At 41.8% G+C, this 26,873-nt stretch overlaps 1 protein-coding gene across 1 annotated transcript in view; it reads left to right on the plus strand.

Annotated features, from left to right (window-relative positions):
* The window catches only part of mtbp (MDM2 binding protein), a 46,399-nt gene that overhangs the window by 11,757 nt on the left and 7,769 nt on the right, over positions 1 to 26,873 (plus strand). Inside the window, exons 9-18 of the mRNA XM_062992553.1 lie at positions 5,468 to 5,562; positions 5,865 to 5,931; positions 7,493 to 7,610; positions 9,472 to 9,642; positions 18,514 to 18,627; positions 19,855 to 20,022; positions 20,108 to 20,195; positions 21,343 to 21,501; positions 23,582 to 23,677; positions 23,767 to 24,033. Coding sequence (XP_062848623.1) covers positions 5,468 to 5,562; positions 5,865 to 5,931; positions 7,493 to 7,610; positions 9,472 to 9,642; positions 18,514 to 18,627; positions 19,855 to 20,022; positions 20,108 to 20,195; positions 21,343 to 21,501; positions 23,582 to 23,677; positions 23,767 to 24,033 — 1,343 coding nt within the window. The remainder of the gene's footprint in view (positions 1 to 5,467; positions 5,563 to 5,864; positions 5,932 to 7,492; positions 7,611 to 9,471; positions 9,643 to 18,513; positions 18,628 to 19,854; positions 20,023 to 20,107; positions 20,196 to 21,342; positions 21,502 to 23,581; positions 23,678 to 23,766; positions 24,034 to 26,873) is intronic.

Raw genomic sequence — 26,873 nt, forward strand, 5'->3', positions numbered from 1 at the left:
TTCCATGTATCACTTTGTTTATGGGCTTGAGACATTACCTGCCATCTGCTACTGAAATAAGATTATATGAAACAGTGAGAGCTGTTCTACTGAAACTGGGGTAATAAATGTGCATTTGTTTGGACCGTTTTTACTTATTACAGACAACGGCACTTTAGTCGAGCTGGGGTCTTTTTTTTAGGCAATTTCTTTATTCTGAAACGAACCCTAATCCCAATACTGTAGTTCTAGTGCTTGGTGGGAACACAACCGGCTGTTATAATTCAGTTATATGATTATGCTCTATATTACAATAGTCTGATTTTGCATTTGTTATTTTCTGCTTTTTAATGTTTTAGTGTTAAACATTTACCCATGTACTTTTACACACAGTGGACTGATGGGTCACCCTGGTGCGTTCAGCTGAAGCGTTTCTTAATTGTTTAAATCTCTGTTGCTTTTTGTCTTCCTAGACCATGGATGTCCAAACTACGGCCCCTGGGCCATTTGCGGCCCGATACTATAAATGTATATATATTTTTTAATATATTTTATATATATACAGTGTATCACAAAAGTGAGTACACCCCTCACATTTCTGCAGATATTTAAGTATATCTTTTCATGGGACAACACTGACAAAATGACACTTTGACACAATGAAAAGTAGTCTGTGTGCAGCTTATATAACAGTGTAAATTTATTCTTCCCTCAAAATAACTCAATATACAGCCATTAATGTCAAAACCACCGGCAACAAAAGTGAGTACACCCCTTAGTGAAAGTTCCTGAAGTGTCAATATTTTGTGTAGCCACCATTATTTCCCAGAACTGCCTTAACTCTCCTGGACATGGAGTTTACCAGAGCTTCACAGGTTGCCACTGCAATGCTTTTCCACTCCTCCATGACGACATCACGGAGCTGGCGGATATTCGAGACTTTGCGCTCCTCCACCTTCCGCTTGAGGATGCCCCAAAGATGTTCTATTGGGTTTAGGTCTGGAGACATGCTTGGCCAGTCCATCACCTTTACCCTCAGCCTCTTCAATAAAGCAGTGGTCGTCTTAGAGGTGTGTTTGGGGTCATTATCATGCTGAAACACTGCCCTGCGACCCAGTTTCCGGAGGGAGGGGATCATGCTCTGCTTCAGTATTTCACAGTACATATTGGAGTTCATGTGTCCCTCAATGAAATGTAACTCCCCAACACCTGCTGCACTCATGCAGCCCCAGACCATGGCATTCCCACCACCATGCTTGACTGTAGGCATGACACACTTATCTTTGTACACCTCACCTGATTGCCGCCACACATGCTTGAGACCGTCTGAACCAAACAAATTGATCTTGGTCTCATCAGACCATAGGACATGGTTCCAGTAATCCATGTCCTTTGTTGACATGTCTTCAGCAAACTGTTTGAGGGCTTTCTTGTGTAGAGACTTCAGAAGAGGCTTCCTTCTGGGGTGACAGCCATGCAGACCAATTTGATGTAGTGTGCGGCGTATGGTCTGAGCACTGACAGGCTGACCCCCCACCTTTTCAATCTCTGCAGCAATGCTGACAGCACTCCTGCGCCTATCTTTCAAAGACAGCAGTTGGATGTGACGCTGAGCACGTGCACTCAGCTTCTTTGGACGACCAACGCGAGGTCTGTTCTGAGTGGACCCTGCTCTTTTAAAACGCTGGATGATCTTGGCCACTGTGCTGCAGCTCAGTTTCAGGGTGTTGGCAATCTTCTTGTAGCCTTGGCCATCTTCATGTAGCGCAACAATTCGTCTTTTAAGATCCTCAGAGAGTTCTTTGCCATGAGGTGCCATGTTGGAACTTTTAGTGACCAGTATGAGAGAGTGTGAGAGCTGTACTACTAAATTGAACACACCTGCTCCCTATGCACACCTGAGACCTAGTAACACTAACAAATCACATGACATTTTGGAGGGAAAATGACAAGCAGTGCTCAATTTGGATACACTATACAGTGTATCACAAAAGTGAGTACACCCCTTACATTTCTGCAGATATTTAAGTATATCTTTTCATGGGACAACACTGACAAAATGACACTTTGACACAATGAAAAGTAGTCTGTGTGCAGCTTATATAACAGTGTAAATTTATTCTTCCCTCAAAATAACTCAATATACAGCCATTAATGTCTAAACCACCGGCAACAAAAGTGAGTACACCCCTAAGAGACTACACCCCTAAATGTCCAAATTGAGCACTGCTTGTCATTTTCCCTCCAAAATGTCATGTGATTTGTTAGTGTTACTAGGTCTCAGGTGTGCATAGGGAGCAGGTGTGTTCAATTTAGTAGTACAGCTCTCACACTCTCTCATACTGGTCACTGAAAGTTCCAACATGGCACCTCATGGCAAAGAACTCTCTGAGGATCTTAAAAGACGAATTGTTGCGCTACATGAAGATGGCCAAGGCTACAAGAAGATTGCCAACACCCTGAAACTGAGCTGCAGCACAGTGGCCAAGATCATCCAGCGTTTTAAAAGAGCAGGGTCCACTCAGAAAAGACCTCGCGTCGGTCGTCCAAAGAAGCTGAGCGCACGTGCTCAGCGTCACATCCAACTGCTGTCTTTGAAAGATAGGTGCAGGAGTGCTGTCAGCATTGCTGCAGAGATTGAAAAGGTGGGGGGTCAGCCTGTCAGTGCTCAGACCATACGCCGCACACTACATCAAATTGGTCTGCATGGCTGTCACCCCAGAAGGAAGCCTCTTCTGAAGTCTCTACAAAAGAAAGCCCGCAAACAGTTTGCTGAAGACATGTCAACAAAGGACATGGATTACTGGAACCATGTCCTATGGTCTGATGAGACCAAGATTAATTTGTTTGGTTCAGATGGTCTCAAGCATGTGTGGCGGCAATCAGGTGAGGAGTACAAAGATAAGTGTGTCATGCCTACAGTCAAGCATGGTGGTGGGAATGCCATGGTCTGGGGCTGCATGAGTGCAGCAGGTGTTGGGGAGTTACATTTCATTGAGGGACACATGAACTCCAATATGTACTGTGAAATACTGAAGCAGAGCATGATCCCCTCCCTCCGGAAACTGGGTCGCAGGGCAGTGTTCCAGCATGATAATGACCCCAAACACACCTCTAAGACGACCACTGCTTTATTGAAGAGGCTGAGGGTAAAGGTGATGGACTGGCCAAGCATGTCTCCAGACCTAAACCCAATAGAACATCTTTGGGGCATCCTCAAGCGGAAGGTGGAGGAGCGCAAAGTCTCGAATATCCGCCAGCTCCGTGATGTCGTCATGGAGGAGTGGAAAAGCATTCCAGTGGCAACCTGTGAAGCTCTGGTAAACTCCATGCCCAGGAGAGTTAAGGCAGTTCTGGGAAATAATGGTGGCCACACAAAATATTGACACTTCAGGAACTTTCACTAAGGGGTGTACTCACTTTTGTTGCCGGTGGTTTAGACATTAATGGCTGTATATTGAGTTATTTTGAGGGAAGAATAAATTTACACTGTTATATAAGCTGCACACAGACTACTTTTCATTGTGTCAAAGTGTCATTTTGTCAGTGTTGTCCCATGAAAAGATATACTTAAATATCTGCAGAAATGTGAGGGGTGTACTCACTTTTGTGATACACTGTATATACTGTATATTAGGGCTGTCACACAATTAAAAAATTTTATCGAGATTAAAGAACAAAATTAATCGTGATTAATCGCGATTAAAAAAAATTATCGTGTGACCGCCCTAAGTTTATACATTTCGAATTAACGACCATAATCTCAATTAATCGCAAACTAATAATTTAGCAAAATTTGAACAGTTATGCACATTGTTATTGCAAGAATGTGTTTACCAATAAAACATTCATAAAATATGATAAAATTATTAAATCTAAATTCATTTTAGAAAGCACATTATCTGACAAAAGTGAGGATCTTTTCCTGTTTATAACCCTGACACTGAAAACAGGTGCACCAACCATAATGTTTTGATCTAATATAAGGCATCAATAAAGCATCAAAACACAGATATGATTATTTCATAGATCTATTAAGAAAACCCTTTAATACTGTGTTTGTGCAGAAAGAATACTGGGAAATACTGTTCTAAATTACCATTTAAACACCTATAAATACCTGAAACGGTCAAGTTAGCAGACATTATCTATAAGTTATTGACTGTAGCTATATAAAAAAAGTGTTAATTAAAACAGTCCATGTAAACGCTTAGTCCATATAAATATCAGATACAAATGTGTATCTGATATTTTTAAAACACTACAAACATCACAAATATAAATCATGTGTATAACCATGTGACAGAATAAGCTGAATAACCTGAGATGAAACATCACACAGAGCTTCACTTTTTACCGGAGGTGGAGGAGGCGGAGCTACACGGTTTTGATGGACAGCTCTAGCAGCCAATGGAAATACTCGTTACAAAGCTTGCGTGATTTCTTTTCATCAGCACGTAAAAAAAAAGTGAAAACCGCTAAAGTTTATCATCGGACAGTTCATGCGCTTTACATCCTAATTCATCTGAAATGCAGTTAATTACCACAGAGACACACATGTATGTGGCACAAACAGCCAAATAAAAATAGTTCGATTAAAAATTTTAATCTCGATTAATTTTTTTACTGAAAATGGCTAAACTGTCAGTGACAAGCCCGAATTTGCAAATAAAAGACTTTTGTACACCTTCATACAAATTAAAAATCAATGAGGGTTTATTTACATTTGAAAAGCGCCATATATATATATATATATATATATATATATATATATATATATATATATATATGAGGGTTAATATGAGGGTTTTATATATATATATATATATATATATATTTTTTTTTTTTTTTTTTTTTTTAATTTTTCTCCCCATTTTTCCTCCCGAATAATCCAATTTGTCTTCCTCTGCTGACAGACACCAGATTTTTGCCTTCTTTAGACGTGTACAGCCCTCCTCTTCTCGTCTGCATAGGCGTCTCTTCTGCCAATCAGGGTCCTTACACAGCGTATGAAGACCCACCCGCATATAGTCCGGTCCCCACCCTGCAGATATGGTGGCCAATTAGTATCTGCTGCAGGCACTGCCAATTATGCCCGCCAGATGGCGCCCAGCTGACCAGTGGCAACACAGAGCCTTGACCCCTGGAGTTCAGAAACTCAGTGCTGGTGCGTCGGCGGATAATCCCGCTGCGCCATCTGGGCGCCCACCAATACGATTTTTGAAATGGCTTGCGAGCCATTAAAGTTGGCCTGCTATTAAGGAGGGTTTAAAGAAAACTTCTGAACTGTTTGAATTTTGATTGGCCATTTCATAAAACAAATCTAAAATGCTCCCCATCTTCTTTCACCGACTCAAAACATTAACATTTTATCTACATTAATGTTCCTGAGTTTTTAGATAAACATTGTGGACCTCAGAATTTGGACCTCATCATCTAATCATTCTAATGATCTAATTCTAATAATTTTATATTGTTTCTCATGCAGGTCTTTCATTATTACCAGCCCGTTCTTGAGCTGATCCAGTTGATTCGGGTTACAGATCTCCCAGTGATCCTTCAATCCAGCACTGAGTTTGAACTGTATCCTTTTCTCTTGGTTTAAAAACTGATTTTAATTGGACATATGTTGTCTTATTTAGGTCTAAATTCTGTTTGATGTCTCATTTATTAAAGACTATTGAAGAACCATTGAATTCTCTATAAAGCTTTCAGACATGGTGCATGGTGTATTTATGGTCATCTCTTTATTTAAAGTAATATTCATAAATCTTTTAGCTGCTTTCTTATATATGCTCTCATAAGTCATTACTGGCCAGGAGTAGCAGATCTTTTTCCGTGTGCTTTCATTACAGTCTGCTTATTATCTTGACTTGCACTTCCAGAGCCTTGTCCGGCAGATCTGCTAAAGCTAAACTACTCTTGGACCAGCTCAGAGCTCTACGTGGTCAAGTATGTCTCTCACACACTAATAGAAAAACTAAGCCAAGGCTGACAAAGCTTCATCATCTGTAGAGTTTTTGATGTTTGTGTTTTAAATAATGTCAGGGGACTTCAAGCTTCATTTGGCAGTTCTTAAAGTATTTATATATATATATATATATATATATATATATATATATATATATATATATATATATATATATATATATATATATATATATATATATATATATATATATATATATAAATGTATGTATATATTGGATCTGTCTGAAAACCTAGTGGGCTGCCTTGTTGCCTACTGCCTACTTGGGCAGCTACCTCAGTAGAGAGGATTCTAATAAGACATCAAACTCATAAGGCAGATTATTTAGACCACATCTGTCAAACTCAAGGCCCGTGGGCCAAATCCAAATTATGTGGCTCGCGAGAGCTTAAAAGACATACGATTGTCTTAAAGTACACTGTAAAATCGTACAGAAACTGCATCTCCCACAATGTATGCCGATTTTGTGACCCACAAAGTGACCGCATCCTGCCAATAGATGGCAGTGTTTCCACCTCAGCGTTTAACTGAGCCAGTTTTCCAACAAGTGATGTTGAGAAATATTTACAAATAAATATTTATGTACATAAAGAAGGAGGTAATTTAACGAAATAAGTAAAAGTGAATACAAGTTTGTGCAGGTGTGGCCCTCTGTAAAAATGAGTTTTGCTTACTAAGCTAACACAGTTAGCCTCAGGCCATTAAAACCAATGGACTGAGGTGGCACAACTCACTGGTGTGCCAGCTAACATCACCCTCCGTGTACTGAAAATGGCTAAACGGTCAGTGACGAGCCCGAATTTGCAAATAAAAGACTTTTGAACACCTTCATACAAATTAAAAATCAATGAGGGTTTATTTACATTTGAAAAGAAAAGTTGTGCTGCACTGAATGCTGGGATTGTCTTCACAGCTATGGAAGCATCGGATGCTCACTCATTATTCAGTCAGAATATCACTTTAAATGAAGGCACCTCATCTAAGAATTTAGACATGCCTTCTTCTCAGGAGTGTAGAATGTTGTAAAATGCTATTTATGTGTATATATATATATATACAGTATATATACATACACATATATTAACAAAATATAAAAATGTCCTTACTGACCATTGTGGAGGAGAACAATTACAGAGATGACTGTCCATTCAGAGACTGTTTGACGGAGGGGTGGCACGGTCGCTTAGTGGATAGCACTGTTGCCTCACAGCAAGAAGGTCCTGGGTTCGATTCCCCGGTGGGGCGGTCTGGGTCCTTTCTGTGTGGTTTGCATGTTCTCCCCGTGTCTGCGTGGGTTTCCTCCCACAGTCCAAAGACATGCAAGTGAGGTGAATTGGAGATACTAAATTGTCCATGACTGTGTTCGATATAACCTTGTGAATTAATAAATCTTGTGTAATGAGTAACTATCGTTCCTGTCATGAATGTAACCAAAGTGTAAAACATGACGTTAAAATCCTAATAAACAAACTGTTTGGTGGAGACATGAACCAGGATCTAGTGTGTTTTTTGTTTATCTGGCAGGTTGGTGCTCTCTTCTCTCTGTCCTGTGTGGTGAGCTTTGAAGCCTTTCCTGCAGCCTCCCAGCTCAGCGCCTCCAAATGGCGAGACTTTGTTGCTAAACGGCCGAAAGTCTTATCTGGTATGAAAAAAGATTTTCCCTTGACCAGAAAATGCATGTTATAGATGGTTCTGACTTGCTAAACTAAACCTCCTGTTTATCTTCACGTATTCTTACCTTATCAATCCGAAATGCTGATTAATCTTCACAATAAGAAACAATGAAATGATCGAAGCTGTGCAGTTTTACATAAAAATATTACTTACCCACATCACGATCACCCATAATATTTCATTAACAGCCACCCCTGCAACGACCTAATCATAAATGCACTTCTTCATCTGAATCTCCTGCTGCCTGAGCCGTGTGTGACTGAATGGAGCATTAAGTTATGCTGCAATGTAATAATCACTGTAGGGTGACAATTCAACTGCAGTCATTTATATTTATCATATATTATACAGCCCAACTGATGATGCATTAAGTGTAGCTTTATTAGACTTTCTACACCCACAATCCACCTTCAGTCTTGTGTTATATTTCAAGCTCGACCAGGAAGCCTGTACGAGCTGCTCGTTTAATTCTTCATGAAATGAAAATGGGTGTGCTTAACCACTTTCAGACATTAAAGTAAAATTTCTATTCAGGCTTTGATTAAGAAACATTGCCTGACTGACCGATTGATTAAGTAATTTCCTGCCAGTCCAGGGTGTGCCTAGGGCAGTACTGGACTAGTAATTGAAAGGTCACTGGTTTAAGCCCCATCACTGCCAGGTTGCCACTGTTGGGCTCTTGAGCAAGGCCCTTAACCCCCAATTGCTTAGACAAAATACTGTCACAGTACTGTAAGTCACTTTGGATACAAGTGTCTGCTAAATGCCAAAACTGTAAATGTAGTGTTTAGTGCATAGGCTCTAGACCCACAGTATCCCTGACCTAAACGGTGCACTTCCTAAACTTGAATAAATTAAGGAACATTACATTGATTAACGTAGTGAGGTGCCCGGGTTGTACGGTGGTAGATCACACTATCCCACCACCACTGAGATCAGCTGCATGAAATAACTCCCCACATCAATGTTATACACAGCCGACTTCCTAAAAAGGCAAGACCAGACAATTATAACCAGGTGCCGAATTGGTCATACCCTCACCCACCGACACCTCCTGATTGGCGAGCAGGCACCAACCTGTCAATTGCTACAATGTGTAATGTGCTACAACCCTTACAATTAAACACTTTTTGTTAGAATGTCCTAGAATTTCAACCATCAGAGACCCTTTTATAGGGTTGAGAACATGAAAGAGTTGTTCGAGAAGATTCCTCCAATTAAAATTCTTAACTTTTTAGACAGACTTGATATAAAACAAATGATCTGAACAAATAATGATGTACAGTTTCAATATATGTCTATGCCATAAATATAGCCAGTATGTTGCTGATAAACCCAAACAAACAAATTGAGATCCAGGGTACAGATGTTATCAGTGTTATCAGCTAGTCATGTGTGTATGTAGAAGACTGTTCAGGTCTGGGGTGGGGGCCCTCAGTCAGTGCACACTCAGTGCTGGTCCCAAGCCTGGATAAAATAAGAGGGGTTGTGTCAGGGAGGGCATCTGACATAAAACTGTGCCAAATCAGTATGGCCAGTATGATCCACTTTGCCGACCCCTAAAAAATACTGTAGGGGCCAAAAGAGCAAAAAAAAAAAAATTGAAACAATGTTATTGTAGTAGGGTTATTGTGATTGATAGAGTCATTGCAATTGCAATCAAATGTTTTTAGCTTTCAGAGATTGGCTTATTTGTGAGAAATAATTCACATTTTAATATTGTCTTCACTATTTGTTGTACAATTTATCAATGTACATTTTTTGCATCCTTTACTTTGCACAGTTCTGTATATGCTAAGATCTGACCTGTCCCAAAAATCTTTTCTCAGCCCCTGCTGTTGAAGTAAAAGGAGAAAAAGGCCATTATCTCCTCTTGGTTCAGGGGGCAGAGAATGGTGGTTGCAGAGCACGACTGATACACTCAGCCAATCAGATCAATGGTGCTGTTCCACTAGTAACGATAGTAGGACTTACCCAGGATAAAGTTCAGTCTTCCTCAGGTAAGAATGATGGTCGGTTCAAGTCATTATTAAACTATGTTGATAATTTCCTGAGTCTTAAAGAAGTCTGCAGTGACCGCACCCACGTTAGAACTCACCACTAGCTTTTATTTTATAATCTGATCTGCTATTGTTTTAAGCTGTTGCTATTATGCTTCCAATTTCTCTTTCAGATAAATAGCTTTCACCTTATCTGTTTTGTTTTTAAGTATTTAAATACTTAATAGATCCAACTACCGGCTATGCTGACCAAAAAAGATGGGTCTTATGCCCAGCCGTCCACATAATCCTGGTATAAATTAGGATTTGTCAGACCAGTCAAATTACTCCCAGGTGCTTTTGATGGTGGTTAGGAGTTATCATGAGCATGGCCCTGTTCACCTTATTATCAGCACCAGCAGTAGCTCTTCTGTTGGTCTGTACCAGATGCTGTAGCCTTTATGTCCTCTGTCATCAATGAGTCTTTGCTGATTAACGAAACTGTAGGCACGGTGCTCAGGTGGTACAGCGGTAATACACGCTAGCACACCAGAGTCAGTTTGAATCTCAGCTCTGCCACCCGGCACGCTGAGTGCTTACACGAACAACGATTGGCTTGTTGTTCAAGGGAAGGGTGACGGAAGAGATTCCTCATAACTGATGCAATTACGACCTCTGCTGGCTGATCGATGGTACCTGCACAGAGACGAGGGATAATGTGATTAGGGTGTGTCTCTGCATACAGTGTATCACAAAAGTGAGTACACCCCTCACATTTCTGCAAATATTTTATTATATCTTTTCATGGGACAACACTATAGAAATAAAACTTGGATATAAGTTAGAGTAGTCAGTGTACAACTTGTATAGCAGTGTAGATTTACTGTCTTCTGAAAATAACTCAACACACAGCCATTAATGTCTAAATGGCTGGCAACATAAGTGAGTACACCCCACAGTGAACATGTCCAAATTGTGCCCAAAGTGTCAATATTTTGTGTGACCACCATTATTATCCAGCACTGCCTTAACCCTCCTGGGCATGGAATTCACCAGAGCTGCACAGGTTGCTACTGGAATCCTCTTCCACTCCTCCATGATGACATCACGGAGCTGGTGGATGTTAGACACCTTGAACTCCTCCACCTTCCACTTGAGGATGCGCCACAGGTGCTCAATTGGGTTTAGTCCATCACCTTTACCTTCAGCTTCCTCAGCAAGGCAGTTGTCATCTTGGAGGTTGTGTTTGGGGTCGTTATCCTGTTGGAAAACTGCCATGAGGCCCAGTTTTCGAAGGGAGGGGATCATGCTCTGTTTCAGAATGTCACAGTACATGTTGGAATTCATGTTTCCCTCAATGAACTGCAGCTCCCCAGTGCCAGCAACACTCATGCAGCCCAAGACCATGATGCTACCACCACCATGCTTGACTGTAGGCAAGATACAGTTGTCTTGGTACTTCTCACCAGGGCGCCGCCACACATGCTGGACACCATCTGAGCCAAACAAGTTTATCTTGGTCTCGTCAGACCACAGGGCATTCCAGTAATCCATGTTCTTGGACTGCTTGTCGTCAGCAAACTGTTTGCGGGCTTTTATGAGCGTCAGCTTCGTTCTGGGATGACGACCATGCAGACCGAGTTGATGCAGTGTGCGGCGTATGGTCTGAGCACTGACAGGCTGACCTCCCACGTCTTCAACCTCTGCAGCAATGCTGGCAGCACTCATGTGTCTATTTTTTAAAGCCAACCTCTGGATATGACGCCGAACACGTGGACTCAACTTCTTTGGTCGACCCTGGCGAAGCCTGTTCCGAGTGGAACCTGTCCTGGAAAACCGCTGTATGACCTTGGCCACCATGCTGTAGCTCAGTTTCAGGGTGTTAGCAATCTTCTTATAGCCCAGGCCATCTTTGTGGAGAGCAACAATTCTATTTCTCACATCCTCAGAGAGTTCTTTGCCATGAGGTGCCATGTTGAATATCCAGTGGCCAGTATGAGAGAATTGTACCCAAAACACCAAATTTAACAGCCCTGCTCCCCATTTACACCTGGGACCTTGACACATGACACCAGGGAGGGACAACGACACATTTGGGCACAATTTGGACATGTTCACTGTGGGGTGTACTCACTTATGTTGCCAGCTATTTAGGCATTAATGGCTGTGTGTTGAGTTATTTTCAGAAGACAGTAAATCTACACTGCTATACAAGTTGTACACTGACTACTCTAAGTTATATCCAAGTTTCATGTCTATAGTGTTGTCCCATGAAAAGATATACTTAAATATTTGCAGAAATGTGAGGGGTGTACTCACTTTTGTGATACACTGTACACTAAGCTGATCCTCATAGAAACTCACCTCGTGCAGGCGAAAAGATGCAGTCGGGTATGTGAAAGATGCACATGGGGCATTTGTCAGTCATGGCTCTCCTCAGTCAGAGTGGAGGTCAGCATCAGTAGAGAGTAAGCTTAATGCAATCAGGTAATTTCATACAACTATATTGGGGGAAACTGCAACAAAAAAAAAACTGTAGGCATTTGGTAGCTTGTCCCTTGTCAGACCGCTGTATGTGGGTACTCACAATAGCTGCCTGTGAGCACCACTTACAGTTTCTAGTTGTCTGGCCATAATGATTTGGCCCCTATCTAAGCCCCTCAGGTGCTGCATGTCAACACCTAAACTACGATTGACTACCATCAGCCCAACATTTAAAACAGAATGGATTTCTGAAAAACAGAAGCTTGTGCTGCAGCTCTCACTCATTCAGCGCGGAATCTCGTTAGAATTGGATTAAAAGTCTTCCACAGACTTCAAATCCCACAGCAGCTGCAGCCAGCTGGATCTAAGAGCACACATGGAAGAAAAACCCCACCAGACTACTGAGATCACACACAAGCAGTACAGGAGTTACATGTACAGCTCTTAGTTCTTACAGATCCAATGAAAAGGAAAACCCTCAAAATAAGCTGAATTCAGAATTAAATCATTGATTTTCATTCAAGTGAAAATAATAGACTAACAAACTCTGCTTAAACTAATTATACAGAAATAATTTATTTAGCATCTCAGTTGATGACCTCTCTCAAAGGTAGCTGTTTGAATTCATGGCATGATGTATACTCATGAGAAACCAAAAGTCCTGACATGACAAGATAGGTTAGAGCTCTTTGGTTTTGTATGTGAGACATAAGTGTAAATTTGGCACTTATAAAATAATTAATTAATAAATAATAATCCATAATGTTTGAGGGTTGGGTTGATGCCCCTTGCCTTCCAAAAAAAAGTCTTATCAGCAAAGATGTTTTGTTTTTGTAAGCTTGGGGCCTAGAGGAAGTGTTGTAGAACCTTCTAAGATTTCTGAGGCCCTGCGTGTTAAGTGTAACATACAACTGGACAGTTTGTCTACAGACAGAGTTTGTTACTGTTTCTACTTAGGATACAAATTCCATGATGTTCTATTAACCAATAAGTAATTGACAGTGGTCACCCAAATATTTAACATTTTCTGTGAAATCTCACTCTTTAATTCATGAAATGAGTTCCAGTTCCATCTAAGAATCCTTAATTTGCTGTAATTTCAGCCTTTAATACCTTTTAATTTCTGTTGAGGTAAATCTGCAAAAATTTCACTCTTTTCTTTCATTTGCATTTCCCAAAAACAGTATTAAGCGGTTGTGGAAGCAGCTTGACCAAATGGTGCAAGAAAAATACAGCCAATAAAGTTTGGATCTGTTTTTTTGTGCTGGCCAATCCATCAAAAAGATAAAATGGCTCCAATTGAGCGCTTCCTCAGTGTACGACATGGCATTTCAGATTAGAACCAGGACAGTGTTTTCATTGTTTCAAATTCCTTTTACCCGGTATTAATTTCCCACATTATCAGCACCAAGGCATCCTCAGATCATAATATTGGCTCCACTATTCTTGCCGGATGGCATCAAGCTGTTCACATTTTCATGTTCTGTGTTTTACTAACGTTCAAGATTCATCTATCCATAATACTCTTTTCCAGTCCTATTTCATCCAATGTCTTTATTTTCCTTGTATTAGCCTATCTCCGTTATGGCTTTATAAAATCAGACTGGTACTGATTGTACTGTTTAATAAAGCTTCTGGCTGAGGACCTGTGAGGCATCTGTTTCTCAAACTAAAGACTCTGATGTGCTTATCCTCCTGCACAGCTGTGCACTGAGGCCTCCCACCTCTCTCTCTCCATCCTGGTTAGAGCCAATTTACATACCTCTGTAAGGGGAGTAGTACACACCTCATAGATATGAAATCTTTAGTCTCTTGCCACATGTAATTGTCTTCATTTCTTAAATCAGCAAAAGACTGGCAAGGTGTTGAAAGAAAGCTCTGTCTTTCTGGCAGTTTAGAGACCATAATCATACCTACAAATGCTGATGCTTCAGATGGTTAAACAGCCCAAGGAAAGGCTATTTTATTGCTTTCTTAAACGTCAAAGATTTTAACTGTGCTAATATACAGTAAGTGCACAATGGTTTGAAATGATTAATCAGCCATCAAACATAGTAATAGCCTTAGCGTTATGGAGGCAAATTTTAACCAAGTCTTTTAACTGATAATCGACAAGCCTAAAGCCGCCCATCCAAAGTATAAAAACCAAAATCAAGCTTCATATTAACATGTAACACAATCCTTATGTAATAAAAATCAGTGTAATGTAAGATAAATGTACACAGCATTAGCAGAAGCAGTTCAGCTCTTAGAATGTAAATTTTATACAATCTAATTATAATTAATATATGCATCTTTATTAAAGCTATTTTGACAGTAGTGTTATTATAGAAGAAGAAGATATACTTTATTTGTCATATATACATATACTGGTGTACAGTACAATGAAATTCTTTCTTCGCATATCCCAGCTTGTTTGGAAGCTGGGGTCAGAGCCACTTTACGGTGCCCCTGGAGCAGACAGGGTTAAGGGCCTTGCTCAAGGACCCAACAGTGGATGCTTAGCAGAGCCTGGATTTGAACCGCCAATCTTCCGGTTGATAGCCCAAAGCTCTACCCACTAGGCTACCACTGTCCCAAACATAATATTATAACATAACCTTTACATTCGAGCATGATAAATAAGAGCATTAAATACACAAAGGTTCACAAGTACGAAGATTATACTGCAGTCAGACACCATACTGATTCACAGTGTGTTATGTTCATGTGTTTATACAATATAAATGCGACTGTTAGCAGAGCTGGCAGATGTGGGTCAGCATTCTTACTCTTTATCAAGCTTTAGCTGTTGGAAATAAATTGTAAACATTTTTAATTAACAGCATTAATTGAACTATGATTTCTTCATTAGATATCGGGTAACCAGTTAATCATTGTCGTCCCAACTTACGCCTGTGTAGATATTCTATTAAAAATCCATATCCTTATCCAGCTTTAACAGTCTTATGTCTAGACTTGATTTTTTATGAGTATAATGTTATTTTACCTGAAAATAATGATCGTCTTCCTTCCAAAACCTGTAGAGATTCGTCGTAATTCCAAACTTTCAAATTGTACTGTATGTAGAGACTTGCCAGTTTGTTTTATGTTTGGTGGGCTTTACGTTTTAAGTACAAAAACAGACTTATGTAGAATACTTGGCAGTACAATGTGTTCCTAGTTACATTTCATAACAAGCTTAAGCTAAACTGCACACAAATCCTGAAATGAGCTGAAAGCTTCTGACTTTGGTCCAAATGTACATTCTAAATTCCAGACTAGTTTAAGTGGCAGCATTTATGTGTTGAGAAATACCAACATATCCACATGTGCAGACACCAGTGATTGAGACATGCTTTACCCAAACATGCCAGATTCTTCAGTTGGACATTTGGACAGATTGATGTTCTAGATCGACACATACATTTTAGGCAGAAGTGCTTGCATGGACAGAGCTTTTTTATCTCTACAGACATAAAAACATTGATCGAGCCGCTTGGCTGCCTCGGGGCCTGAACAGAGGAAAACAATGAAATGAAAATTGCATCAAAAATGGATGATGCAACATGACAATGTCCCAAAGCACAAAAGTAAATCAGCAGCATTTTTGTAATCATTTTGGAATGGCCAAAATAACATCCAACTGATTTACATTTCTTTTCTTGCAGCTTGATTGACAAATACAATTTTGAGAGGTTAAAATTGTTAATGTGCTGAGATGTTTACTGTTCATGTATTTGTCACAGATAGGGTATGATTGGAATAATGATGTAGATATGTTGGTAATACTGCCATGTCACATTTATTCAACCCCTACATAATTCTGCTGATCTTGAAACCTATTGCTAGTCTATAGGACCTAAAGTTGGGTTACATTGATTAATGGAGGTTCCATGGTGTAGTGGTCAGCACTTTGGACTCTGAATCCAGTGATCAGAGGTGGGACCTCACAGGTTTGGGGAGAGTGGTAGCCTAGTGGGTAGAGCTTTGAGCTATCAATTGGAGGATTGTCGATTCAAATCCAGGCTCTGCTATGCATCCACTGTTGGGTTATTGATAAACGCTCCTAACCCTCTCAGCTCCAGGGGCGCCGTCAGTGGCTGACCCTGCGCTCTGACCCCAACTTTCAAACAAGCTGTGGTGTGTGGAAAAAGAGTTTCGTTGTATTGTACACCTGTATATGTACACCAACGAGGCATAACATTATGACCACTGACCGGTAAAGTGAATAACACTGATTATCTCATCACGGCACCTGTTAGTGGGGGGGATATATTAGGCAGCAAGTGAACATTTTATCCACAAAGTTGATGTTAGAAGAAGGAAAGTGTGAGGATTTGAGCGAGTTTGACAAGGACTAAATTGTGATGGCTAGACGACTGGGTCAGAGCATCTCCAAAACTGCAGCTCTTGTGGGGTGTTCCCGGTCTGCAGTGGTCAGTATCTATCAAAAGTGGTCCAACGAAGGAACAGTGGTAAACCGGCGACAGGGTCATTGATGCACGTGGGAAGTGACGGCTGACCTGTGTGGTCCGATCCAACAGACGAGCTACTGTAGCTTAAACTGCTGAAGAAGTTAATGCTGGTTCTGATAGAAAGGTGTCAGAATACACAGTGCATTTCAGTTTGTTTCATATGGGGGAGCAAAAAGGGGGACCAACACAATATTAGGAAGGTGGTCATAATTTACATTTACATTTTCAGCATTTAGCAGACGCTTTTATCCAAAGCGACTTACACACTGAGCGGAACACAATGAGCAATTGAGGGTTAAGGGCCTTGCTCAGGGACCCAACAGTGGCAACTTGGTGGTGGCGGGGCTTGAACCGGCAACCTTCTGTTTACTAGTCCAGTACCTTAACCACTGAGCTATCACTGGCCTATTATCATAGGCCTTCTATATTGATGATTAAACCACTGGGACTCAAAAACCACCCTTAATCTGTTTCAACTGTGATGTCTTACATAAAACACACCTTGATTACTTGAATCTTTGGGTGTTTTTTAAGTTTAATTGAATTTTTATGAAAAACATTTAGTTTTCTTGATAAACATTGATTATGTTGACTTATGTTTTTAAACTTGCTTGTATGCATCGATTAAATATTCTTTCTCTGGTTACTGAGACTTTTTGTTAGAGATTTTCATTTAGTTCTTCTTACATCACCATAGTACCTTTTAAGCTGAGGGGGTTTGAATAGCACTGATTACACCTGTACCTACAGGTATCACTTTAGCTATTTAGATAAAGCTTTTAAATTGCACTGGTTTAAATTGTCTGACTAAATGTGGAGCCTAAAGCTGTGGTTTGTGATTCACTTGCTTTGAATATCTGTGTTCTTGATTTGTGTAAGTGCTGCAGGAGATGTTTGTCTAGGGAAATTACTGCTCTTGATCAGTAAAGGCGTGGGTTTGCTTATAGTTTACCTTGGCAGGCTGGGATTGTTTTAGCTGCAAATGCACCTATGGGATGTTTCAGCATTTTAAACCATTGTGGTTAAACTAGTGTTCAGTGTTTTCACAACAGGAATGTTTAATGGGTGGCACTTGATGCATTTTTTTCAATTTCACACATTTCAGTCTGTCTCTCTCTTCTCTCTCTCTAAGTCTCTCTCTCACTCTCTCTCACACACACACTGATGAAGGTCTAGAAGATGACCAACTCAAACAGCAGCAATAGATGAGCGATCATCTCTGACTTTACATAGTTGGTGGACCAACTAGGTAGGAGTGTCTAATAGAGTGGACAGTGAGTGGACACGGTATTTGAAAACTCTAGCAGCGCTGCTGTGTCTGATCCAGTCATACCAGCACAACACACACTAACACACCACCACCATGTCAGTGTCACTGCAGTGCTGAGAATGATCCACCACCTAAATAATACCTGTACTCTACTCTGTAGTGGTCCTGTGGGGGTCCTGACCATTGAAGAACGGCATGAAAGGGGGCTAAAAAAGTATGTAGAGAAACAGATGGACTACAGTCAGTAATTGTAGAACTACAAAGTACTTCCATATGGTAAGAGGAGCTGATAAAATGGACAGTGAGTGTAGAAACAAGGAGGTGGTTTTAATGTTATGGTTTAATGTTATCAGTATATGTATATAAGCTATGTGTAAACCCCATGTAATGATGTTCAGCTGTATTATGTAATAGCTTTATTTTTGTTTACTGTTTAACGGTTCAGACGTGAGATTGACTTGAGAACAGAACACATTCTGTAACCCGAGACACTCCTGCAGGGTATTTTTATTTATCTCTGCACTCCAGTTCTATCTGAAATGACAGTTTTGGATTTGCACTGAGCCAGTTGGCAGAGTTCTTGGAAAGTGTGCAGGACAGACTTGCTGCTGAAGAGAATTTGGCTGAGAGAAAATGATGGGTAAAGTGCTGAACTCTATTAACATCTCACCCTCTCAGCAGGGATCCACACCTCTGATTGGCTGCGCTCTCTACCCAGTCTCGGTGGCGACGACCTCTTGCGGAGGGAGAAGACGCTGGCCAGGGTGCAGCTCGGTGTCATCCAGGAATGTGCCCGTAAGTGGTTACCTGGGCAACAGGAGCCCTCTTGTCTGAACTTTTTGTTATTCACATGGCATTTTCAGGATCAACAGGGCCATTCCCACACACACACACACTTACCTGGTCTGGACTCATTTGAGTTCTTGTTTAAAATGTCTGAAGTGAAGTCTGATTAAGATGTTAGACAATACAGCGTTTGTCTGCTTGTTCAATCTTTCACATACATGATTGATTTGATTGATTGATTGCACACTACAGTCACCTTATTAAATGCGTAATAACATTGATTAACATTGATAAGAGGATCTCTGTGAGTCTCTGCTTTTTTAAACATCAAACAAATCCTTGTGCAGAATGATTTTTTTCTCCTAAGTAAACAGCATTAACAATGGTGCATAAAGTATGCATAAAGCGGTAAAGTATGCCAGCCCATCACCATTAAGATCTGGCGTTCGTATCACAACGGTGCTGTCAATGTGTCTTGGTAGCAGGAGGGAAGTTACTCAACTCTGGTCGTTCCCAAATTGCTTCAGTACAACACCAGCTTTAATAAAAAAGTGACCAGCCTTTTGACATATCACGTGTGAAGGCAGAGTTACACATCATGTTTGTTTGTTTGGTCATTGTGGTCTAATGTAGGTTGCTCAGCATCAGTTTTGGTGGCCCACTGTCCTGCAGAGTATTAGGTTAATACTCCTTTCAGTTAACCTAAATTAGCTTTTAAGCCAAGTGTCAGGGCGGCACAGTGGCTCGGTGGGTAGCACTGTCACCTCACAGCAAGAAAATCCTGGGTTTGATTCCCTGGTGGAGTGGTCCAGGTGTGTGGAGTTTGCATGTTCTCCCTGTGTGTGTGGGTTTCCTCCCACAGTCCAAATACGTTCAATTGAGGTGAATTGGAGATACAAAATTGACAATGACTGTTTGATATTTAAAAAAAACTTGAACTGATAAATCTTGTGTAACCGGTAACTACCTGACCTGTCATGAATGTAACCAAAGGGTAACACATGACATTAAAATCCTAATAAATAAATAAGCCAGGTGTCTGGCCTTTATGAGCTTGATTAGATGTGTCAGAATCGGAGAAGGCTGAACATTAGAATTTTTAGTTGGAACATCAGGGGCATCATAAGAAAACAAAGCACCGTGAGATCAGACCTGAAAAACAAAGAGTATTAATTAATTAATATTAATTCATATTAATCCAGTGCTGAAAAAACCCTGCCCTTTCTCTCTGGACAGGGAGGAGAAAGGAAGCTCAAAAACCAGCAGCTGTGCCACTGAATGACCTCAGGGTGCTTCTGAGTCTGGCCAGGGAGCAGTACCTCAAGATGCATAATGCCACACTGTCCAGGTCATCTACATGTGCTCCAGTAGAAAAGAAGACCCACGGTGCTCCTGTCACAGCAGGTAAAATCAGTCTGGTCATGTTAAATCAACATTTTAATCGGCTCTTAGTCCTCTGGGAACGTTAACATACAATGCTGATCTGTAGATGCTAAGCGTGCTGCGCAGTCGGAGTGGCCTGAGAGAAGCGTCCTGCGCAACTATGAAAACATGCAGAAGATACGGCACAGAAATAGGTAAATACCAGCCATTTACATGTTGCTAAGGCCCTACCTAATTCATAACTGAAAATCGTACAATATTTATTTTAATAGCACTGTTTAATTTTACGATTACCAAAATCACATCACAAAACATCAATCCATTACATTTATTTAGTCGAGCTGATCTACTTTCTGCATGTTTTAAAAAGGTGGAATTCTCATGGACATGAGGGCATGTTAAACTGTCTTACAATGGATTACATACACTGATCAGCCATAACATTAAAACCACCTCCTTGTTTCTACACTCACTGTCCATTTTATCAGCTTCACTTACCATATAGAAGAACTTTGTAGTTCTACAATTACTGACTGTAGTCCATCTGTTTGTCTACATACTTTTTTAGCCTGCTTTCATCCTGTTCTTCACTGGTCAGGACCCCCAACAGAGCAGGTATTATTTAGGTGGTGGATGATTCTCAGCACTGCAGTGACACTGACATGGTGGTGGTGTGTTAGTGTGTGTTGTGCTGGTATGAGTGGATCAGACACCGCAGCGCTGATGTAGTTTTTAAACACCTCACTGTCACTTCTGGACTGAGAATAGTCCACCAACCAAATATATCCAGCCAACGGCGCCCGGTGGGCAGTGTCCTGTGACCACTGATGAAGGTCTAGAAGATGACCAACTCAAACAGCAGTAATAGATGAGCGATCGTCTCTGACTTTACATCTACAAGGTGGACCAACTAGGCAGTAGTGTCTAATAGAGTGGAGAGTGAGTGGACACGGTATTTTAAAAACTCCAGCAGCGCTGCTGTGTCTGATCCACTCATACCAGCACAACACACACTAACACACCACCACCATGTCAGTGTCACTGAAGTGCTAAGAATGATCCACCACCTAAATAATACCTGCTCTGTAGTGGTCCTGTGGGGGTCATGACCATTAAGAACAGGGTGAAAGCAGCTAAAAAAGTATGTAGAGAAACAGATGGACTACAGTCAGTAATTGTAAAACTACAAAGTGCTTCTATATGGTAAGTGGAGCTGATAAAATGTGTGTGTAGAAACAAGGAGGTTTTAATGTTATGGATGATCGGTGTATTTTTATTGTTTATTAAAGCCACGTTTGACCTGAATAAAGCTCTTATTAAATCTCTTCACACCCTTTCCAGGTCGAACCTGTTTCATTGTGGCTCCTCAGATGGTCTTATGGGACCTAAAGATAATCAGAGGAGCGGCTCGGCACTACTGGATGCCAGAGAGCTTCTCAAGCACTTCACCTCTGATGGGCTTCCCAGTGGAGATCTGCAGCCGCTGTGTGTGCTTAGAGGGTGAGTCCTAACTAAACTAACTCGGTCACGCCCGAAAGTCATTCATTGTGGTCAAGGTCACAGTGGGTCCGATTCATTGGGCGAAACACCCTGGACAGGTCGCCAGTCCATCACAGGGCAATCACACATACACACACTTTAGTATTTCCAGTTAACCTGACCTTGTGTCTTTGGGCTGTGGGTGGAAACTGGAGCACTCTGAGAAAACCCTCACAGACACAGGGTGGTCACCCGGCCAGGAAGTCGAACCCAGGTTCTTATTGCTGTAACAGCAGCTCGTCCAAGATAAATGTGAGAACTGTGTACAGGACTGATGACATTATGCATAAACCAGTGACAAAGTTTCCCCGGTGGTGCTACATGTCCTTTAAGATGCCGGGTTAGAATTTTGGTGTCCAATGTCCTTTCCTTTAGCAGAAGGTTGCTACCTCTAATTCTGGAAAAGCAGCTTCTGAATTTACTTTCGTCCTAGTCTGTCTTATCTGTTTATTTATTTGTTTTCAATTCCCTCTTGCTTTTACTATTCCTAGCTTCTTGCTCCCATTAGACATTACACAACATTTTCCTGGCGTCTGCCGAACCCAGATTTATTCGTCTGACTGTCAGATGGAGAAGTATAATTTATCCATCCGAAGTTGATTTATTGTGCTAGACACCACTGCTTGGCATTACACATGGTCATCTTAGGCTTGGGTCCAGCTGCCATAAAGTTTCAGATGAACAGTTTTTGTTGCTTTGAGAGGCAGTTAGGAACTGGATAGTAAGGTGCAAATATGGACCAACCCTCTATACTTGTTGGTCCTGTTCTGAGCTAGTGTGTTCTATTCCTTTGTATTTAAGCTGTGGCTGTATGCACCATCCAATAACAGCATATCCAGGTCATCGGTGCAACTCGAACAGGCCGGAAATTGTTAAGAAGGTGACATCCTTTGTTTGTTTGTTTATTAGGATTTTAACATCATGTTTTACACTTTTGGTTACATTCATGACAGACACGGTAGTTACTCATTACACAAAATTCATCAGTTCACAAGGTTATATCGAACACAGTCATGGACGATTCTGTATCTCCAATTCACCTCACTTGCACGTCTTTGGACTGTGGGAGGAAACCGGAACTCCCGGAGCCCACGCAGACACGGGGAGAACATGCAAACTCCACACAGAAAGGACCCGGACCTCCCCACCTGGGGATCGAACCCAGGACCTTCTTGCTGTGAGGCGACAGTGCTACCCACTTAGCCACCGTGCCGCCCGACATCCTTTGTAAACATCACATTGAATGCAAGTTAGTGTTTGTGTGGAGCTTGCTTAACTGTTTGCTTGTTACAGGTGAGTAAAAGACAGGTGGCGTTAGTGCAGTGTTCAGACTATTTACTCCAAGATCTTTGGTTTATGCACTGCCACTAAATTGTTTGCATTGGATTTAGTCACTGTTGTCAAGTCATAAGTTGTCGGTGGTGTCTGTATACTTGTGACTGTTGTTTATTTAGGGTGGCACGGTGGCTCTGTGGGTAGCACTGTTGCCTTACAGCAAGAAAGTCCTGGGTTCGATCCCCAGGCACGGCGGTCTGGGTCCTTTCTGTGTGGAGTTTGGATGTTCTCCATGTGTCTGTGTGGGTTTCCTCTAGGAGGTCTGGTTTCCTCCCACAGTCCAAAGACATGCAAGTGAGGTGAATTGGAGATACAAAATTGTCCATGACTGTTTAGCATTAAACTTGTAAACTGAAGAGTGTAAAACATGATGTTAAAATCCTAATAAAATAAATAAATGTTGTTTATTTAACTTGTTTTTAGCAAAATAAATATTAGATGGGTGCAGGTTAGACAGATTGGCATGACACTACAAAATGCACCAAAGCTAGAATTCTCTCATCTTGCTCTGAAGTGAACGGGATTCAGCGGGCACGTCGGAAGCGCACAGCTAATTCCTCGATCTGGCAGCATGAACCCGCCTCGTTCACACCGTGCATGGCTGCTTAGTTGCTCTGCATTTTGTTGACTGACTGTTAGGTGGATTTGTTCAGCACAGCTTATTCTGAATGGATCTTTTGTTGACTCCTTCTTACCTTTTATGTAGGGACAACGCATTCCAGCTCTCATCTGATCTCACTCCCAGAAAAGTCACCAAGCTCCCGTTCAGGCAGGCCGCCAGCACCCACTACCACGGCATCGAGTGAGTATACGCTTCATGTGTTTCTAACACCGTCGTCCTTCACTTAATTCAGACGCCAATCGTAAGCCTGTGTGTGTGTGTGCGTTTAGGTTTTGTCTGGATGAGCAGAAGGCGCTGGAGAGGGACCAGGGATTCGTACGCCTGCAGTCACGTCTCATCCGCTTCGAGACCCAGACCACGTGCTGTAAGGAGCCATGCCCGGTACCACTGGCACTGAGCCCTATGCCAATGTCTGTACCCACGCCGTCACCCTCTGAACCTGGCAGTGTGCCCGACGGAGAGGCTCTGCACAGTGACCCACCGCATCTCAAACGTCGCTCCTACGAATCGGATACTCTCACCCAGCCGCACAAGAGGTGAGAACCTGATCAATCTCCGTCCATGGTGGAGTCATTGCGGGTTGTGTTCAATCGTCCATTATTTACAAATACCTTCATAGTCATTGTACAAGTACAACGAGATTCAGTGTGCTCTACTTAGGATATACACTGATCAGCCATAACATCAAAACCATCTCCTGGTTTCTACACTCACTGTCCATTTTATCAGCTCCACTTACCATATCGAAGCACTTTGTAGTTCTACAATTACTGACTGTAGTCCATCTGTTACTCAGAGCAGGTATTATTTGGGTGGTGGATCATTCTCATCACTGCAGTGACACTGACATGGTGGTGGTGTGTTAGTGTGTGTTGTGCTGGTATGACTGGATCAGAGACAGCAGCGCTGCTGGAGTTTTTAAATACCGTGTCCACTCACTGTCCACTCTATACCTAGTTGGTCCACCTTGTAAAGTCAGAGACGATCGCTCATCTATTGCTGCTGTTTGAGTTGGTCATCTTCTAGACCTTCATCAGTGGTCACAGGACACTGCCCACCGGGCGCTGTTGGCTGGATATATTTGGTTGGTGGACTATTCTCAGTCCAGCAGGTACAGTGAGGTGTTTAAAAACTCCATCAGAATTGCTGTGTCCACTCATACCAGCACAACACATACTAACACACCACCACCATGTCAGTGTCACTGCAGTGCTGAGAATGATCCACCACCCAAATAATACCTGCTCTGTGGTGGTCCTGTGGGGGTCCTGACCATTAAAGAACAGCATGAAAGGGGGCTAACAAAGCATGCAGAGAAACAGATGGACTACAGTCAGTAATTGTAGAACTACAAAGTGGAGCTGATAAAATGGACAGTGAGTGTAGAAACAAGGAGGTGGTTTCAATGTTCTGGCTGATCGGTGTATATACATACACGCTAGTCAGTAAAAAGAATAATTGGCCGGGGGGGAGACTGGTCCATAAATTGCTATTGTTCGAAACAGTGATGTTTTTACACGGCTATATACATGGCTAGAAATGTCCAACACTGGTTGGAAGAGCATTACCAAGATTTCCAAGTACTACCCTGGCCCCCCAACTTCTCCAGATTCGAACTCAACTGAGCATCTGTGGGACCACCTTCATCATCGTGTTTGCTCTATGGCTCCTCCCCCACACCCCCTTCAGCAGCTGTGGGATTCACTGCAGTCAGCATGGCTTCAAATACCTGTAACGACCTACCAGGAACTTATTGAGTCACTCCCACTGGATATTAGCTGGTAGTGGTAATAATGAGACTCGACTGTGTATAGAACTCTAAAGTTCTAAAATCATAAGTGGAATTTATCTAGAGTTGACAACCCAAAGGTGGCTTTCACATGATGAGCGCTCTGTTCACCACCAGACTGGGTGCATATTGCCTCTTACCGCATCGTTTACACCTTTCATGATACGCTGCATAACCACTTTCTGTCTGTGCCACTAAGCGCCAAGCTTTGAACAATCCACAACATTGACCGACAGTACTGACCGTTTATTCACATGCAGTTTGGTATGAAATGTATTTTCAGTTTAAAACAAGGAAGCTCTGGCAACCCTCTTCATTTGGAGACTTGAGAAGGTTCAATCTAAGGGCTCATTAGATCTACAAAGGATGAGTAAATCTGGGATTTCTATCTAAGGTGCAAACCCTGTCTCTATATTTCACAGTTCACTGGTCACCATGCTGTTTTTCCCCCACAATGCCATGGTTCACATTAAAGTGGAATCCAGCAGTTCAGAGTTTGCTGAAACTGTGAGAATTAGTTTTTCTCTGCCATGCTTGTGCTTTGGTTCTCCATCAAATAAACAATTAGTCTGAGTGGCGGCGCTCTGAAAAGGTCAGCATCAATCTTGGACTAAGTTCAGTTGCTCGTGGTAGCGGAAAGATAAGCGGCACCGTCTCGCTCCGTAGGAAACAGAGGCACAGCCTTTTTCTGTCGTCTCAGAATGATTTGTTGGTGCTCGGGCGGCATAGCGGTCTAACATGCTAGCACATCTCTGTGAAGTGAAATTTCAGCAGAGCCACCAACTGAACAGATGTCCACATAGTGGGTTGTGTGTGAGGAAGGGAAGGTTGGACGGTGTCCCTTCCTGCTGATGCTGCTATATGGAATCTCCAGAACTGGTCTAGAAAAGTGGTTTTCAAACCTTTTTTACAGGCGACCCACATTTTGTCCATGATTTTGATGATAAAGCCTCCACGAGGGGGCATTTACACCGACAAGGCATACCATTATGACCACTGACAGGTGAAGTGAATAACACTGATTATCTCGTCATCACGGCACCTGTTAGTGGGTGGGATATATTAGGCAGCAAGTGAACATTTTATCCTCAAAGTTGATGTTAGAAGCAGGAAAAATGGGCGAGTGTGAGGATCTGAGAGAGTTTGACAAGGACCAAACTGTGATGGCTAGACGACTGGGTCAGAGCATCTCCAAAACTGCAGCTCTTGTGGGATGTTCCCGGTCTGCAGTGGTCAGTATCTATCAAAAGTGGTCCAAGGAAGGAACAGTGGTAAACCGGCGACAGGGTCATGGGTAGCCAAGGCTCACTGATGCACGTGGGGAGCGAAGGCTGGCCCGTGTGGTCCGATCCAACAGAATATCTCAGACTGCTGAAGAAGTTAATGCTGGTTCTGATAGAAAGGTGTCAGAATAGTATAGGGCAGCAAAAGGGGGGCCAACACAATATTAAGAAGGTGGTCATAATGTTATGCCTGATCGGTGTATGTAAAAGTTAATGTGCCTGTTAAGATCAGTTTATTTAATTAATATTATGTTCTCTGTGACCCAGAGCGGCCACATGAACAACGATTGGCCTGTTTTTCAGA

This window comes from Trichomycterus rosablanca, chromosome 3 (genome assembly GCF_030014385.1).
Source record: "Trichomycterus rosablanca isolate fTriRos1 chromosome 3, fTriRos1.hap1, whole genome shotgun sequence".
Classification (NCBI taxonomy): Eukaryota; Metazoa; Chordata; class Actinopteri; order Siluriformes; family Trichomycteridae; genus Trichomycterus; species Trichomycterus rosablanca.